The sequence below is a fragment of the Rhodamnia argentea genome, chromosome 10, assembly GCF_020921035.1.
Source record: "Rhodamnia argentea isolate NSW1041297 chromosome 10, ASM2092103v1, whole genome shotgun sequence".
Taxonomy (NCBI): Eukaryota; Viridiplantae; Streptophyta; class Magnoliopsida; order Myrtales; family Myrtaceae; genus Rhodamnia; species Rhodamnia argentea.
In genome coordinates this window covers 22,045,573-22,061,922 of record NC_063159.1, presented here as the reverse complement: position 1 = coordinate 22,061,922, position 16,350 = coordinate 22,045,573, and the positions used below count along the sequence as shown (strand labels likewise).

Below are 16,350 nucleotides of genomic sequence, written 5' to 3'. Positions count from 1 at the left end.
CATCTTGTGGATCACGGACAGGCGCTCAGCAAGGCAATGGCGATGTCCACGATGAGGAGGGGACATCTTTGAGGCGTTCATGATGACCTTATCTTGCAGGCAGTTTTCCCAAAATTCAAACTCATCGGAATCTTGGTAGATCACAGCTCGTGCTTGCAAAGGATTTGTGCACGTTCACGGCTGGCTTGGTGGCGTCCTCGTCGGTTCGAGGGGGTCGTTGAAAGCAATTTTGTGCTCCCGTCAAAGCTCGCTTCGCAGCAACAATTTCAAGCGTGAATCCACCAAAAAACCAGCACCGAACAACAAGAATATTGCGCAAAAACAGTAGTGTAATTGCCTCTAAACAGCCCGCTAAAAAAACCGCACCGACTAAAGAGTGAAAATGGGTAAATAACTACTGTTTTTTAACCGTGAACAGTGGCAAAAAATTTCCGAACAGCAGCTAACGAGTCCTCAAATCGGTGATGAACTCAAATACCGAACGGCAGTAACACTACAAAAAAACAAGGTTTTAGCCATGAAATTTGCAACGAAAATGGTTGATCACATAGAGCGCTCCAATTCCAATCGGTAGGGCCGGTAATCGCAAGTCCATTGATAGAAAGCCCCGTAATCATCGCAATGTCCTACAAAGTGATCGTAACTTCACATATGAAAGGAATGGGTCTCGGGCTTCCATCGCTCGATCAATGCTGTAATCAAATGCTAATCAAGCTGGACAAATCCCATTTTATAAACACCGTAAAATCCCGAATCTTGCGGATAAGGGATTATGAGCGGATGAAATTCACCTACGTGTTGCGCCACTCGCCGACATCTAAGAACTGCAGTCGCAGGTATCCGCAAAATGTCACATGAACTATTAGTGACAATTTTCATAATGTCGTTATAAATGACATTTAACATGCGATAATTCCTCAATTACCTCAGCATCCCATAAAGCTTGTGATCTATGTCGGGCCCGCCCGATAAGTAGTGAATCATCCTAAGGCCCCGGTTGAATGTGACTCCTTTGTGCCATATCAACAAAATTGTGAGGAATCGACAAAATTTCGTAACTTTGGTGAGTAATCGAGGAAGAGCGCGAGAGTTGAGTAAGCAATCGAGGGAAAATAGTCGATGATGAGAAATGAGAGCCTTCGGCTCTACTTAAAAAAGCAAAGCTGAAGGGTACTCTACATCGCTCTTGAAGGCGCTGCGGAAGCCCCCCCCACGGCCGAAGCCCCCTCCCCCCTATGACCCGCATCGCCAATAATGGCGCTGCAGTAATAGGGGGTGGGAGGCACCCCCCTACAGCTGAGACTTCTCACTTTTTCCTCGGTTTTCTCTCATGTGGTCACATGAAATGACCTCTCTCCCTCCCATCTCTCTTTGACCGTGTTTTTACACCTAAATTTTGATTTTCCTTAAATTATTCATTTTTCATAAAAATGAGAATGAACTTTAGTTCTCACCAAAAATAATTTTCATGCATCACATATTTAATTTTTCTGAAGCATTGCATTAACATTTATTTGGTTCGATGGCAGAAAAATTGAGCTTACATTGACAAGTAGTGGACCCAAGCTTCCATGTAATTTTTAGTAATAATTGGGGGAAATCCTCAAAATTTACAATGCCATTAGGGGGTTATTTTCATTGTCAGTATATAGCCACCAAAAAAAAAAAAAAACTTTAAGAGGACGAGCCTACCAATTAGCAAAATTCAGGTAGCCCATGCATTGAGGCCTAGCCGAATTTCATGATGGTTGTACAATTGAATTTATGCAAATTGGTCCCTTCAAGACTTAATTGAAGAGCAAATTTTTTATAAGGGTCAATTTGTGTAAGGTTAAAACACCTTAAGCCCCAAGAGTTCAACACTCGGTGGTGCCGACATCGCCAAACTAACTGCAGTCCTACGTTTGATCAAGTCCCGCCATTGCAGCCCCAAAGGCGCAATCGAGGAACGCGTTTAAGAATTGGGAAGGACGATACGAAAATCAATGCGCGTGTCGCCAGTTTTCTCTGCACGACATGGGGTCAAGCGTTCGTGTCTTGATTTCTCCACGTGCTTCGCTGGTGCGCCATCTAAAGACAGCCACACAAATATCCGAGCAAGAAGACATGGCGAGCCCCATCGCAGACAGCTTTCGAAGAAGGCGTGTATCTCGTTTCCTCCTCCTCCTCCTCCTCCTCCTCCTCTTCCTCCCTTGTTGCTGTCGTCGGCTGAATTATGTGGAGGTGATGGTCGGTACATCGTGTCGAAGGAAGATGACTGAATACCTCCGCGTGTCTCAACCGTTGTTGATTCACGTGTACTTCATTTGCATGCATCCGCGATGAGAATATGATTGACACGCACCAAATGGTGGGATAATTGTCTAAATAAGTCTAAACCTAAATGTGCTATGCTATGACTGAGTTTGTTTAGCCATTTTTGACCCACACTTCGGTCCAGCACCTCCGTTTTGACCCACCACCGATTGAATTTTCATCATCCGGCTCGAGCAATTTGCAAAAAAGAGGTTGTAATCGTTCGAAAGGTACATCGGAATACCGGATAGATGTTCCTAATTTTCTTCAATTTTTTTTTTTGGTCGGCACATCCGGAAAATATGTCAAAGATACGCACATTCATGAAGGTGTCGTCTCCTCCCATGAGGAAAAGTTTCTCACATGCATCTCCGCTGTCGGGCAATTCGTTTATACCTAATTTTGTCATGTGTTGTTCATCAATCGGATAGACTACGAACAATTCAAGACTAAACTTATTAAATTAGGCCACAATTCAATACAAAAGAAGTAAAATACTTACCTTCATGCTCCCACAAATATCTGCATGATTAGTGATCATAGAACATGCAAAACGAGGTCAATGCGGACATATTTTGGCAGGGGGGACTGTCACTTGCTGGAGCTGAAGGTGATGGCGAGGGATTTGGCGGTTTCGATGTGGCAAAAGGCAAGGCGCTGCAGTGGGGAGTGGGGGGGCGGCCCGCTTGGCGATCCTGGCTGTCGAGCGGGCCCCGGGACCCCCACACTTTGCAGTGCCATTCACGGGTGCTGCGGAGCGGAGTGGGGGGGGGCACCCCCAAATGGAGGTTGCAGTGCTATTATTGGCACCGCAGCACCTGTGGGGGGCCTCCTCTAATTTTTTGGGAGGTTTCGTAAAATGTAATCGTTCGAAAGGTACATCGGAATACCGGATAGATGTTCCTAATTTTTTTCAAAATTTTTTTTTGGATCGGCACATACGGAAAATATGTCAAAGATACGAGCATTCATGGAGGTGTTGTCTCCTCCCATGAGGAAAAGTTTCTCACATGCATCTCCGTTGTCGGGCAATTCGTTTATACCTAATTTTGTCATGTGTTGTTCATCAATCGAATAGACTACGAACAATTCAAGACTAAACTTATTAAATTAGGCCACAATTCAATACAAAAGAAGTAAAATACTTACCTTCATGCTCCCACAAATATATGCATGGTTAGTGATCATAGAACATGCAAAACGAGGTCGATGAAGACATATTTTGGCGGGGGGGGACCGTCACTTGCTGGAGCTGAAGGTGATGGCGAGGGATTTGGCGGTTTCGATGTGGCAAAAGGCAAGCCGCTGCAGTGGAGAGGGGGGGCGGCCCGCTTAGCGATCACACTGCTTGTCGAGCGGGCCCCGGGACCCCCACACTTTGCAGTGCCATTCACGAGTGCTGCGGAGCAGAGTGGGGGGGGGCCTCCCCCCAAATGGAGGTTGCTGTGCCATTAATGGCACCGCAGCGGCTGTGGGGGGGCCTCCCCTAATTTTTTGGGAGGTTTCGCAAAATGTAATCGTTCGAAAGGTACATCGGAATACCGGATAGATGTTCCTAATTTTTTTCATTTTTTTTTTGGGTCGGCACATACGGAAAATATGCCAAAGATACGAGCATTCATGGAGGTGTCTGTCTCCTCCCATGAGGAAAAGTTTCTCACATGCATCTCCGCTGTCGGGCAATTCGTTTATACCTAATTTTGTCATGTGTTGTTCATCAATCGGATAGACTACGAACAATTCAAGACTAAACTTATTAAATTAGGCCACAATTCAATATAAAAGAAGTAAAATACTTACCTTCATGCTCCCACAAATATATGCATGGTTAGTGATCATAGAACATGCAAAACAAGGTCGATGAAGACATATTTTGGCAGGGGGGGGACCGTCACTTGCTGGAGCTGAAGGTGATGGCAGAGGATTTGGCGGTTTCGATGTGGCAAAAGGCAAGCCGCTGCAGTAGAGAGGGGGGGCGGCCCACTTAGCGATCACACTGTCGAGCGGGCCCGGGATCCCCACACTTTGCAGTGCCATTCACGGGTGCTGCGGAGCGAAGTGGGGGGGGGGGCTCCCCCCAAATGGAGGTTACTGTGCCATTAATGGCACCGCAGCAGCTGTGGGGGGCCTCCCCTAATTTTTTGGGAGGTTTCGCAAAATGTAATCGTTCGAAAGGTACATCGGAATACCGGATAGATGTTCCTAATTTTTTTCATTTTTTTTTGGGGCGGCACATACGGAAAATATGTCAAAGATATGAGCATTCATGGAGGTGTCTGTCTCCTCCCATGAGGAAAAGTTTCTCACATGCATCTCTCTTGTCGGGCAATTCGTTTATACCTAATTTTGTCATGTGTTGTTCATCAATCGGATAGACTACGAACAATTCAAGACTAAACTTATTAAATTAGGCCACAATTCAATACAAAAGAAGTAAAATACTTACCTTCATGCTCCCAAAAATATCTGCATGGTTAGTGATGATAGAACATGCAAAACGAGGTCGATGCAGACAAAACAACACATAAACAGCATAAAACAGCAAGTGAACAGTGGCAAAACAGCTTGCTTTTCAACTCGAAATGTCATCAAATCGAACCTACAAAAGTATAGAGATATTACCTTGAACTAAGCCCAAAAATCTGCACTTAACCAAACAATAAATCGCCCAAAATCAGTTTCTTTGGACCCAAATGCAGCAACGAGTGCAAAACCACAGTAAAGATGGAAAACCGCAGCAATAGGTGCAAAAACCATAGTAATAGCCTTAAAACCGCAGGGAAAAGAAAGAAAACCGCAGCAATAGCTCCATAAACCGCAGGGCAAAGTGACCAGCCGAAGAAGTCCTCTTTCTCTCTCTCTCTCTCACGATTTTTCTCTCAATTTTTCTCAATACCTCTATTACTCCCACCCCCCTCCAACCCTAGGCTAAGCTTCTTATTTATCGTCTAAAGTGTTGAACTCTTGGGGCTTAAGGTGTTTTAACCTTACACAAATTGACCCTTATAAAAAATTTGCTCTTCAATTAAGTCTTGAAGGGACCAATTTGCATAAATTCAATTGTACAACCATCATGAAATTCGGCTAGGCCTCAATGCATGGGCTACCTGAATTTTGCTAATTGGTGGGCTCGTCTTCTTAAATTTTTTTTTTTGGCGGCTATATACTGACAATGAAAATAACCCCCTAATGGCATTGTAAATTTTGAGGATTTCCCCCAATTATTACTAAAAATTACATGGAAGCTCGGGTCCACTACTTGTCAATGTAAGCTCAATTTTTCTACCGTCGATCCAAATAAATGTTAATGCAGTGCTTCAGAAAAATTAAATATGTGATGCATGAAAATTATTTTTGGTGAGACCTAAAGTTCATTCTCATTTTTATGAAAAATGAATAATTTAAGGAAAATCAAAATTTAGGTGTAAAAACACGATCAAAGAGAGATGGGAGGGAGAGAGGTCATTTCATGTGACCACATGAGAGAAAACTGAGGAAAAAGTGAGAAGTTTCAGCTTGGTCAAACAAAAAAAAGGAAAGAGTAAAGAAGAGGGAGCTTCATTCAGCGACAGAGAGAGAGAAAATGAAGGGGTGAGGGATTACTGCAAGCACAAGGAGACAAAAAGGCCTTCCCTTTTTCTTTTGCTTGACATCTACAAGATACACATGTCCAGAGAGTAGAGAATCGTGAGTTGTGCGATTGGTGAGGTTGTTTATCAAGTACAAACGTAAACCACGTCACTGTGATTTCGTGGTGATCGTGCCTCCCGTCTTCACGCTCATCCACCACGCGTCCTCCAATGCCCATATAGCGCTATTCCTTTGAGCATCGTCGAACACCACTCGGTCGTGCCAACATCGCCAAACTAGCTGCAGTCCTACGTTTGATCAAGTCCCGCCATTGCAGCCCCGAGCTCATCTTGTCTCGATCCCGTTGTCATCGCGTTGCCCGAGGAATCCCTCCTCAAAGCCGGAGCGGATCTGCACAATAGTTATTTCCCAAGCCAGTGGCAAATTTGAAGTGTTATCTGCGAATCGGGTGTAAAAAAATCAAATTTGAAACGCTAATCTGCGAGTTTAGTGGATGTCTCTTTTTTAAAAAATACAGGTTGATCAGGAAAAGTTTATTTTCCTAATCCTCAACTTCCCATACGAGCAAGGGTTTGAGCTCAATCGTTAATCGTAGGATTACGAATTAAAATTTGACTCAAATAATCGCGAAAATATTTTCAAAATCGGTTGAGATATCCACTTTGTTGATTGATTTGATTGGCATAATATCTTTAGAATGAATATTCTCTTGCGTGATATTTAAAATTCTAAAAGATATTGTGTTGAATCGATTATCATGTTTAGATAAATTTGCATCCTTAAATTAGAATCATGTACATATTTGCACGTTCAATTTAATTTTAGAATAATTTAATTTAGATTTGCATTCTACGATAGAATCTGAATATTTGAGTTGACTTTCATGTCTAAAATAATTCATCTTTAATATGTTAGGGATTACGCAAACTTAAACCCTAAAATATGCAAGATAATTATCTTGCCATATAGTTTTATTTAGGGTCGTTTATTAATCCGAAATTAAAAAAACAAATCAAAACAATCTTGCCATGTCATTTGCATGATAGGTTTAGATCATATAGAATCTGCATATTTTAACATTTTTACTAAATTGTATTATTAGGGATTGCATGGTGGGTTGGTCTTATACGGTGGCCAAATGTTACATTGGGGTTTCACGTTTGAAAGGAAAAATCGAAACATTGCACATTTAGTTGTTCCATGGTTAGGAGACATTCTTTTCTTTTTTTTTTTCGTCAAAGGTTAGGACACATTCTAACGTAGTTGCCAATTGCCTAGTGCCAGTTATTAAAATCAAAACAGAATATTTATTATATCTGTTTGTCTAATGAAAAGATAGAAAAAATAAAACTGCTGCCCTAACCTGCTATCTTTCTTGAACTTAAATATCTTGGGGGGCAAAGATGGTTTTCAAGAACTTCGATAACATCATCGTCTCAAATTTTTCAAATTCCTTGGACTTCCCAAGAGCATGCCACGACACCGATGTATGTACTTTCATAAGGATTTGGTCTTCTACGCAAGTTTTCGCCGGCCGTCGGACCAGAATTCTCCCTTAATATAGATCCACCTTCTTCGCTTGCTATTCGAAAATTGGATTTGGATGATCTCTAGTGGGGACGAGGACATGAACTCCAAATGTGACGATATGTGCTCCATATAAAGAAGGGATTTTGTTAGGTAATTGTTTAAAGGTATTGAGCTTTAATTACTAGTGATGTTATATGATATTTATAACTTATTTTTTTTGCTATATGTTCATGTATAAAATTAATATGAAGACCTTCAAAAGAGCCGGCAGCCATCCCACTGACCTTGGAATCTCAAATCCTGGTTAGCAAAAGATCAGAAACTTGCATTATTAAGCCTAAGGAGAACAAATGTTTCTTGCTTTTGGTCCTTGTCGTTTCACTCTTTGTAAGAGCCGCCCCTTTTTTTCCACATAAAATCAATTTTGTTGACAGGACAGATTCAAAGCTGGGACTTCTTCACGTCAGAGGAGGGAAAGCTTGGTCTGCTCCATACAACTTACAAGGTAGGCCCCCATGTTTTGTGTTTCTTTTGAATTTTCTACTCTCTCCGAAATTAACTATCAACCCCCGCAAGCTGGATAATTAAATAAGAAAAGTATAAGTAAAGTGAAGGATTAATATTATGAAAAATCTTAAATTAGTATACTTTCCTTGACGGAGCATAAATTCATCACAATTATATCAATTCAAGATTTTTATAATCAAAAACTTAATTTAAGATAAATTTGTCACGGGTGTTAGTTTAGATTTTTTGTAGTCAAGAAAATAGTTTAAGGTCAATTTACTACAAATATACCGGTTTCAATTAATTGATTGTGCAATCGCATGATAACCTTTGTTAGTGACTTAGGTTAAAATCAATTAACGTTGCTTGACAAAATTCATTTTCATGAAATAAAATGGTACCGAAAGGGCGTTAGAGTAATCTAGCGTAATCAAGTCCCTGGATTTAGAATCTCTAGTTCGTAGAAGTAATTTAGTTCTCCTACTAATTTATTTAGGTTTCTAATCGACCTACCAAAAATAATTAATGGCGACTCCAATTCAAATATCTTTGCATGTTTAGTTGCGATTTGGTATGGATTTGGGAGAGTCCAAGTTAGGTTAGTTGAATAATTGACATGATAATCCATTAGCCTAGAGTTTTCAAATTTTAGGTCGGGACAATTATAAACATAAAAAACATATGAAATTAAAATGAAGAAAAAAAAAATCAAATGGCGAATTGAATGGGGTGGGAGCTGCCTGCTCGGCACCAATATTGCCGAGCGGCTCCCGCTCGACATCAATAGTGCCGAGCAGACACACGCTTGGCACTATAAATGCCGAGCGGGAGCAAGCTCGGCACCTCTGATGCCGAGCGGGCCACCCCATCGGCCGGCCGGAAGTATGACCGCCGAGCGACACCCGATCCGGTAAATTAAAAAAATTGACACCTGGTTTGGTAAATATATTCTTTTTTCCACCTAGTTTGGAAAAAAGCCCGAATGTTTTTTGGTAGCCATAGCACTCAAGTGATCTAGAAAAAAAGTTATGACAATTGTGATCGCCATATAAAAAATTATGACACTTGTAGTGTTGTCACTCCCCGAGTGTCTAGTAACTTAATTATCAGATCATTTTTTACCAAAAAATAATATCAAATCATAATTTGGATAAACGAAACTACATCGAGGGTACTCATTAACAGACTCAAAATTCACATTCGAATCAGATTTCAAGATTTTTTTTCCCTTTTGTGCCCTTTTCTCATAAGTGGTCCTTCTCCCCTAAAAGACTACTTTAATTCTCATACCTTGACAACTGCGGCTGCATCAGGTATCCAAATTTGAAGAAACCAAGGTCACAAAATGAATTAGTTGCCCGTTATTCCTGATTCAGCTAGAACCAGAAAAAGGGCATACCATATGTATAATATAATTCAACTCAAGCACTCTGTATATAATCCCATCATCCAAGGATTTCTTAAGTCATTTCAACTTGGCCTCCCCAGCATCCTCCATATATCTCCTCAAAAATAAGAGATAGGGAGGAACGAAACAAATCTCAGGCTTTCAATCATGGACGCAAGAGCATCTTTCTACCTCATTCTGCCTTTCCTAGTCCTCGCAAGTAAGCACGTTTGCCATCTTTGTTCTTGTTTGGGATCCGAGAAATTGAAGTGCTACGATTACAATTGATTAATCTATGTGCATTGATTGTATGGCTTGCGCGTATGTTTGCAGGGGGAGCCAGCGCGGCCACACTCACCTTCACCAACCAGTGCCCCTACACTGTCTGGCCCGGGACGTTGACCGGTGGGGGCGGAGGGCAGCTATCCTCAACCGGTTTCGAGCTTGCCTCGGGCGCATCCTCCACAATCAGGGATGTCCCGGACGCATGGTCTGGCCGGGTGTGGGGCCGGACAAAATGCGCCACCGATGCCTCTGGCAAGTTCACCTGTGCTACCGCCGACTGCGGCTCCGGCCAGGTAAGCTGCAATGGTGCAGGAGCGATCCCGCCAGCCTCCCTAGCGGAGTTCACCCTCGCGGCGGCTGGCTCCGGCAAGGAAGACTTCTACGACATCAGCCTTGTGGACGGCTTCAACCTACCGCTCTCCGCGACCCCACAGGGGAGCGGCAGCAGCTGCAGCGTCACAAGCTGCCCAAGCAACGTGAACTCCGTGTGCCCCCATGAGTTGGCAGTGAAGGAGTCGGACGGGAGCATCGTGGCGTGCAAGAGCGCCTGCCTGGCACTCAACCAGCCGCAGTACTGCTGCACCGGGGCGTATGGGTCGCCGCAGACGTGCCCGCCGACGAACTACTCCAAGATCTTCAAGGGCCAGTGCCCTCAAGCTTACAGCTACGCTTACGACGACAAGACCAGCACTTTTACTTGTGCCGGTGGGGCTGATTTCCTCGTCACATTCTGTCCGTCATGAGGAAATTATTTGTATCCTCGCTTCTGGATTGAGAGATCATGCAAGAATTGTCACTTTTCATTAAGAGAAGTAATATCTATATGTCGAGAAAAATAATGGATTATACAAAATATCGAAGGTGATTTCGCATTTAACTACCGATATGATTTTTGGCTTGAGATTTGAGATTGTCGGAGCCTACAATGCTTTGGTAAGTGATTTATATTTGGTCGCATTGGTCCTCACGTCTATCTTCGGAACTACCATACTTCCTTGACTTACCTTCTTTCATCCTTATTTGTCAATATTAAATGGATTCGGGTACTTGATATTTTCTTATCTATTTGGGACTTAGAGAGGAGGGAACCGTGTTTTGGACATGTTGATTTAGATATGTTGACTTTGGGTTTTAAAACCATAGTAGGATGGGCTTTTTGGAATTTGAATTGATAATGATATGCAGTACATTTTATGTCGCAGGGATACAAACGGGGAAAATTACCTAAAAAATTTAAGTCTTGTATTGATGTCAATTCAGTTCCAAAACTTTTTAATTTGACCAATTTAGTTCTAAACCTTTTGACGATTTGTCTACATAGTCTCTATCGGCCAAAATTGACCACAATCATTGACATGGATGTCGATTGTCTTGTGTGGAAAGCTAGCACTGATGATGACAATTTTTAGAATTTTGTCTCCTTTTCTTTCTTTCTTTTTTTTTGTTTTCTTTTAATTTTTCTATGTCCCCTCGCCAGTTTGGTGCCTCGCTAATGGCTAGCACAGATCACCGGCCACGGGAGAGGGCATCGGGACCCTTGCTCAAAGCCCTCGCGGCCATAGTGAGGACTCACTACCCATCACTCAAATTTGATGAATACAATGGCGCTCTTGCCAATTTGGGTTAGGCGATGTCGCGACTTAAAGTTCGCGAACTTTATGTTAATGGATTATTAAGTTAATTATTTAATTAACCTAACTTGGACTCTTTCAAGCCCATACCAAATCACAACTTAGGTTTATTTCATGAAAATTATCAAATTGGAGCCCCCACTAATCGTTTATGGTAGATTGATTAGAAACCTATATAAAATAGCGGGATGACTATTTTATTCCTGCGAATTAGATATAATGAGTCCGGAGACTTTGTTACACATTAATTTGAAAAAAAATCAATGCCCTTTCGGTACCAAATTTCATTAAAAAAAATCCCTTTTGATTGATTGATGCGAATTGAATGAATTCTTTTGATTTCTTTGGGAAGACGCGAATGCAAACTATACTAAATGACATGGCAATATGCATGATAGCATGGCAAAGATATGCACTAAACTATATGATATGCAAATGACAAAGTGATTTTTTTTTTTTTTGTATTTTCGGATTTAATGATGGCTATGGTGAAAACATGTCATAAAATGTGATAATATCCAATTTAACTTAAGAAAATGATTTCTCAAAGTATTAACTTATATTAGATGTTATTCATGACATAAAAACGAGGTTTCGACATGTTTGACCACAGAAAAATGGACTTTATTTACATGAATTAAAATAAAGCAAGTATGAACCATAATAAAGAAAAATGCCCATAATATACCTTTAATTCTGATTTTTCTGATTAATTTATTCCTAAAGATTATGGCTAGAGTAGAATTTATCCACTACATACTCGTGGATTCGAGTCGATATGCGGATAACAGTATAAAATAACATCATCCCTTAATACGAAGGGCAGATTATGAAATTTTATACAAATTATAAGTCCCATTTCATAAGATCATGGTTAGAGAAACATAATTTATTTTTCGAAGGGTCTAGGCACAATGGAGCACACATTATGAGCATGTTTGTTTATAAATGTGCATAATATATACAAATAAAAAATAAAAAAAAATGACCAGACGAGAAGTAAAATTGGACACGATTAATTTAAATTTTCGAAAATTTGAGAGGAGTGGTCGAAATTGTGAAAGTGGGGTCCGCCTTTCCTCATCCAAAATTTGATTTAATTTGAGAAAATTATCTTTAACGTTTGAAAATTTAATTTCAGATAATTTTCAAAAAGAAAATTTGGATAATTATCCAATTGAGTTCAAATTTTATCTCTAAACAAATAGATTCAAAAAATTCACAAGAGATAAGGCAAGATAATCATTGGATAAGGATCTCAACCAACTCACATGCTAGAGATAAGAGATAACTATCAGGTAAACATCTCAATCAATTCACATGGTAGAGATAAGCATTCAATACATGAGTTTATTTGTTAAGGTTGGATATTATCCAGTTAAGCACAAATTCTTACCCACAATATGAGATAGCACCAAATTACCAAAGGATAGATGCAACTCAACCAAATCAAGGCAAGAGATAACCACCACTAAAAAAACAACCTCACATGTAGATTTCGGCCATTAGAGAGGGGCTGCCAAAAATCCAATTTTTTTCCACAAAATTCCCACCTTTTCAGATCAATTTGCTCTAAATTATGAACGATCTTTCGAGAAAAGATATTTTTCCAAACAAAACTTATCAATTCTCATAAAATTTGACTCAATTCATCCAATCTTATGGTCGAATTAACCCTATTCAGAAAAGTCATAATTTTTATGCCAAGAGGATCAATTTTCGGTATTGAGCAAAATTTGATGGAAAAGGCTTCAATTTTCCCAACTTTTATTGCAAATCAAGTATACTCAAGATAATACAAGAATATCGATGCAAGTTTCCAAGTAAATATGCACGATTATACAATCAAAAGCTTAAGAAAATCATACCTTATTGGGCCAATTTTCAATCGCGCGCACAAGCTGCGAATCACTCCAAAAGCCACTTTTTTTTAGCTTGATTCATCACCAATCGATCTAAACACGTAACCACAATGTTAGATCTTCAAATAATGAGAAAACAAAGGCTAATCAACCTCAAACCAGGGCCGAACAGCAGCTGTTTTTTTTTTTATGAGATCAAGTTGGACAACCGGGGGTCTTTGGTCCATGAGCTAGGATGGGCGGCAACTTCAACGGAGCCTTGAACGGTGGGCTATGGTGGCTGCCCCAGAGTTGCATGGCAAAGGAATAGGGATGCCGGGTGTGCTGGACAGTGCACAGAGGAGTTGCGGTAGTGGCAGGCGTAAGAACGAGCGGCGGACGATGGAGGCTCGGCCGGATGGGGTCTCGGGATTGGGGAGGATTGTCTCAATTGGATGGGGAGACAAACTCCTTAGATCACCTTGAATATATGCTGAATTTCCAGCTCCTTGATGTGCCGAAAATTATAGTAATGGCCGAATCCTTTGACCTTGAGGGAAGGCTTGCTTATATAGACTTCAACTCACCAATCCTAGTAGGACTAGGAGTTGTTGTGAGCCCTTAGATCAAGAATCCTTAGCTAGGATAGGATTTAATACAAGCCATTAGATTACAGTCCTAATCCCTTAAATCTCTCGATAAGATAGGACTTCTCAACTAATAGGACTCTTGAACCAATTTGAACATGAAGGAGTCCAATTCCCTCTAAGACTATCAAATTTTCAGCATGGTGATGATGATAGCCAAATTTCACACTCCCTTGTGGGCTCGTGGTGATATCTCGGGCCTCAATTAGACCTTAATTAATTAAATGGGTAATTAACTAAGGGCCTCACTTAATTATATAACCAAAATGGGTTGATTTGAATTTGAATTTTAAATCCAAACCCATCATGAAATTCGGCACCCTCATGGTCTAGCTTGGCCGAAAATTGTAACTAAATTGTGGGCTTGTCTCAAATTTTCGGCTCAATTAAGGCTTCTCTTAAATAACAGACAGTTAACAAAAAGCCTTAATTATTGAATTAAGCTTGAATGGACTGAATTGAACTCGAAAATAGGTCCAATCTACTTGAGAAATTTCGGCACTCTCCCGTGACTTTAAAAAAAATCTCAGATTAAGTTTGGTCCAAATGCTTGTCAAATTAAGCTCAAATGCTTCATCATTGGCTTGAATGCATGACTGATAAAAAATAAATATGCAATGCATAAGAAATTAATTTTTTGTAAAAATTACGACTAATTCTCATTTTGTGCTTAAATGAATGATTTACTAAGATCAAAATTTAGGTTTCATTGAGTGGAGGCTCGTAGAGACTTCGCTCAAAGACCTAATTGAACCTAAATTTTGCAAATACAAATGATGAATAATAATTTTTTGGTGGGACCTTTAATCCCATTATCTATGTAATCAGAAATGATGCATGATATGCGGAACCGATAAATAATATGTGTCAGAGCTTCCTTCCTCCATGAAATGGACTAGAAAAACCTGCATATGGATCGCATATGAAAATACATGTTTTACCAAATACCTCATAATGTTGATGATTCCTTTAATCTCCAAGCAAGGATTTGAAGGTACTGGGGCCTTATATGTTACCATAGACTTCTCCCTAATGCAAGACAGCTCAAGATATGTGTAGTGTTGAAATGTTTTCCGAGATCACAAGAGCGTATATCATTGTGAGTCGAGAAAAGAGGGACCAAGATCAAAAGAGCGTATATTATTATGAGTTGGTAAAAGAACCAAGATCATGAGAGTGTATATCATCACGATTTGGTAAAATGAGACCAAAATCATAAGAGCGTATATCATTATGATTTGGTAAAGGGACCAAAACCACAAGAGCATATATCATTATGATCTAGTAAGGAGACCAAGATCACAAGAGCATATATCATTGTGATTTGATAAGGGGCCAAAACCACAAGAGCGTATATCATTATGATTTGGTAAAGGATCAAGACCACAAGAGTGTATATCATTGCGATTTGATAAAGGTAAAGATCATGAGAGCGTATATCATCATGAATCAATACCATCAAAGCTGAATAGCATAATTATAAGGGGTGTACTACCAAACCGAATCGATAAATACAAAAGGGATGTGCTGCATAAATCTCACCAATGCGAACACAAGAAATGTATCACACGAATCTCATCAACGCAAACACAAAGAGGGGTTGTGTCGTACGAATCTCGTCGGTGTGAACACTAAAAAGTGGTATAATGTCCGAAATGAATTAGAACAACCATAAGGGTGTATATGTGTAAGAGGTGTATTTAATGCCATATGAGCTGATCAAGTGAAGCATTGGTGTAAAAGGGTATAGTCAATGCCACATGAGCGAATCGGGTAAAGCATTTGTGCATAAGAAGTGTAATCAATACCACTTGAGCTGATCGGGTAAAGCACTTGTATAGAAATGTGTAGTGTTCTTCCGAGATCACAAGAGCAGGTTGATAATGAACTTGAAGATATCAAAGTCACAAGAGCAGGTTGATCGTGAACCGAAGAGCATAATATAAGAAGTGTATTACTCGGAATGAATCGATGTTAATATGAGAGAAGTGTGTCCCCCGAATCGCATTAGTACAAACACAGAGAGGGACCAAAAAATGACAAGCAAAGTCAATTTTGAGAAGGGTTTAGAAAACTTACCTGGATTTTCCGAGCAATGATCAAAAGGAAATAGATCGGCCATGTCATACCTGTTTATTAAGCCAAAGCGTTCATATGCAAAAAACTAGTGCAAAGGTAATACCATAAGTCAACAAATCTTGTGAGCCTGCATACATTACAAAGCTCTACTAGGGAACTTATCAATAAGGAAATCGATCTGATCCTTTTGATACATCAAATCAATTGAATGAGGAACTTTCAATTGGCAATGACTTTCACTCACTCTCTTGAAAAAGGTTCAGGTTGGATATATACTTAATCGAGAAATGGGAAGATTACCTAATGGGCACTCTCTAGTAGGGCTTGTTCATTCAATTATTCTCAGATGAATTTTGAAACCTTGGGAGGTATCTCGAACAACGGGAACGCATATGCTCAGACATTGTCGGATATAACATGTGTAAGCATACATGCTGAAACTTTATCAATGAGTTCATGCAAATTTACCCTGTTGAATTTGCAAAGATTAGAAATAAGATATGCATGAAGTAATGACTCATAATGCGGTTCATGCATAACTATTTTGTCAAGTTTCC

At 40.2% G+C, this 16,350-nt stretch overlaps 2 protein-coding genes across 2 annotated transcripts in view; one reads left to right on the top strand and one right to left on the bottom strand.

Moving 5' to 3' along the window:
* LOC115735087 (protein fluG) overlaps positions 1–1,356 on the bottom strand; it is a 28,540-nt gene extending 27,184 nt beyond the window's left edge. Inside the window, exon 1 of the mRNA XM_030666158.2 lies at positions 1,351–1,356. The gene's annotated coding sequence lies outside the window, so the exon portion shown is untranslated. The remainder of the gene's footprint in view (positions 1–1,350) is intronic.
* Positions 1,357–9,385: 8,029 nt separating this feature from the next.
* LOC115735088 (thaumatin-like protein 1b) lies at positions 9,386–10,477 on the top strand. The gene is made up of 2 exons (XM_030666160.2): positions 9,386–9,530; positions 9,644–10,477. The coding sequence occupies exons 1-2, from the start codon at positions 9,479–9,481 to the stop codon at positions 10,336–10,338; spliced, it is 747 nt and encodes a 248-aa protein (XP_030522020.1). The 5' UTR covers positions 9,386–9,478; the 3' UTR covers positions 10,339–10,477.
* Positions 10,478–16,350: the final 5,873 nt, after the last annotated feature.

Bases quoted from the DNA above. Each gene is read 5' to 3' on its own strand.
- LOC115735088 (XM_030666160.2), top strand. From the start codon at position 9,479: ATGGACGCAAGAGCATCTTTCTACCTCATTCTGCCTTTCCTAGTCCTC. The intron at 9,531-9,643 runs GTAAGCACGTTT...GTATGTTTGCAG, and splicing joins GCCTTTCCTAGTCCTCGCAA to GGGGAGCCAGCGCGGCCACA.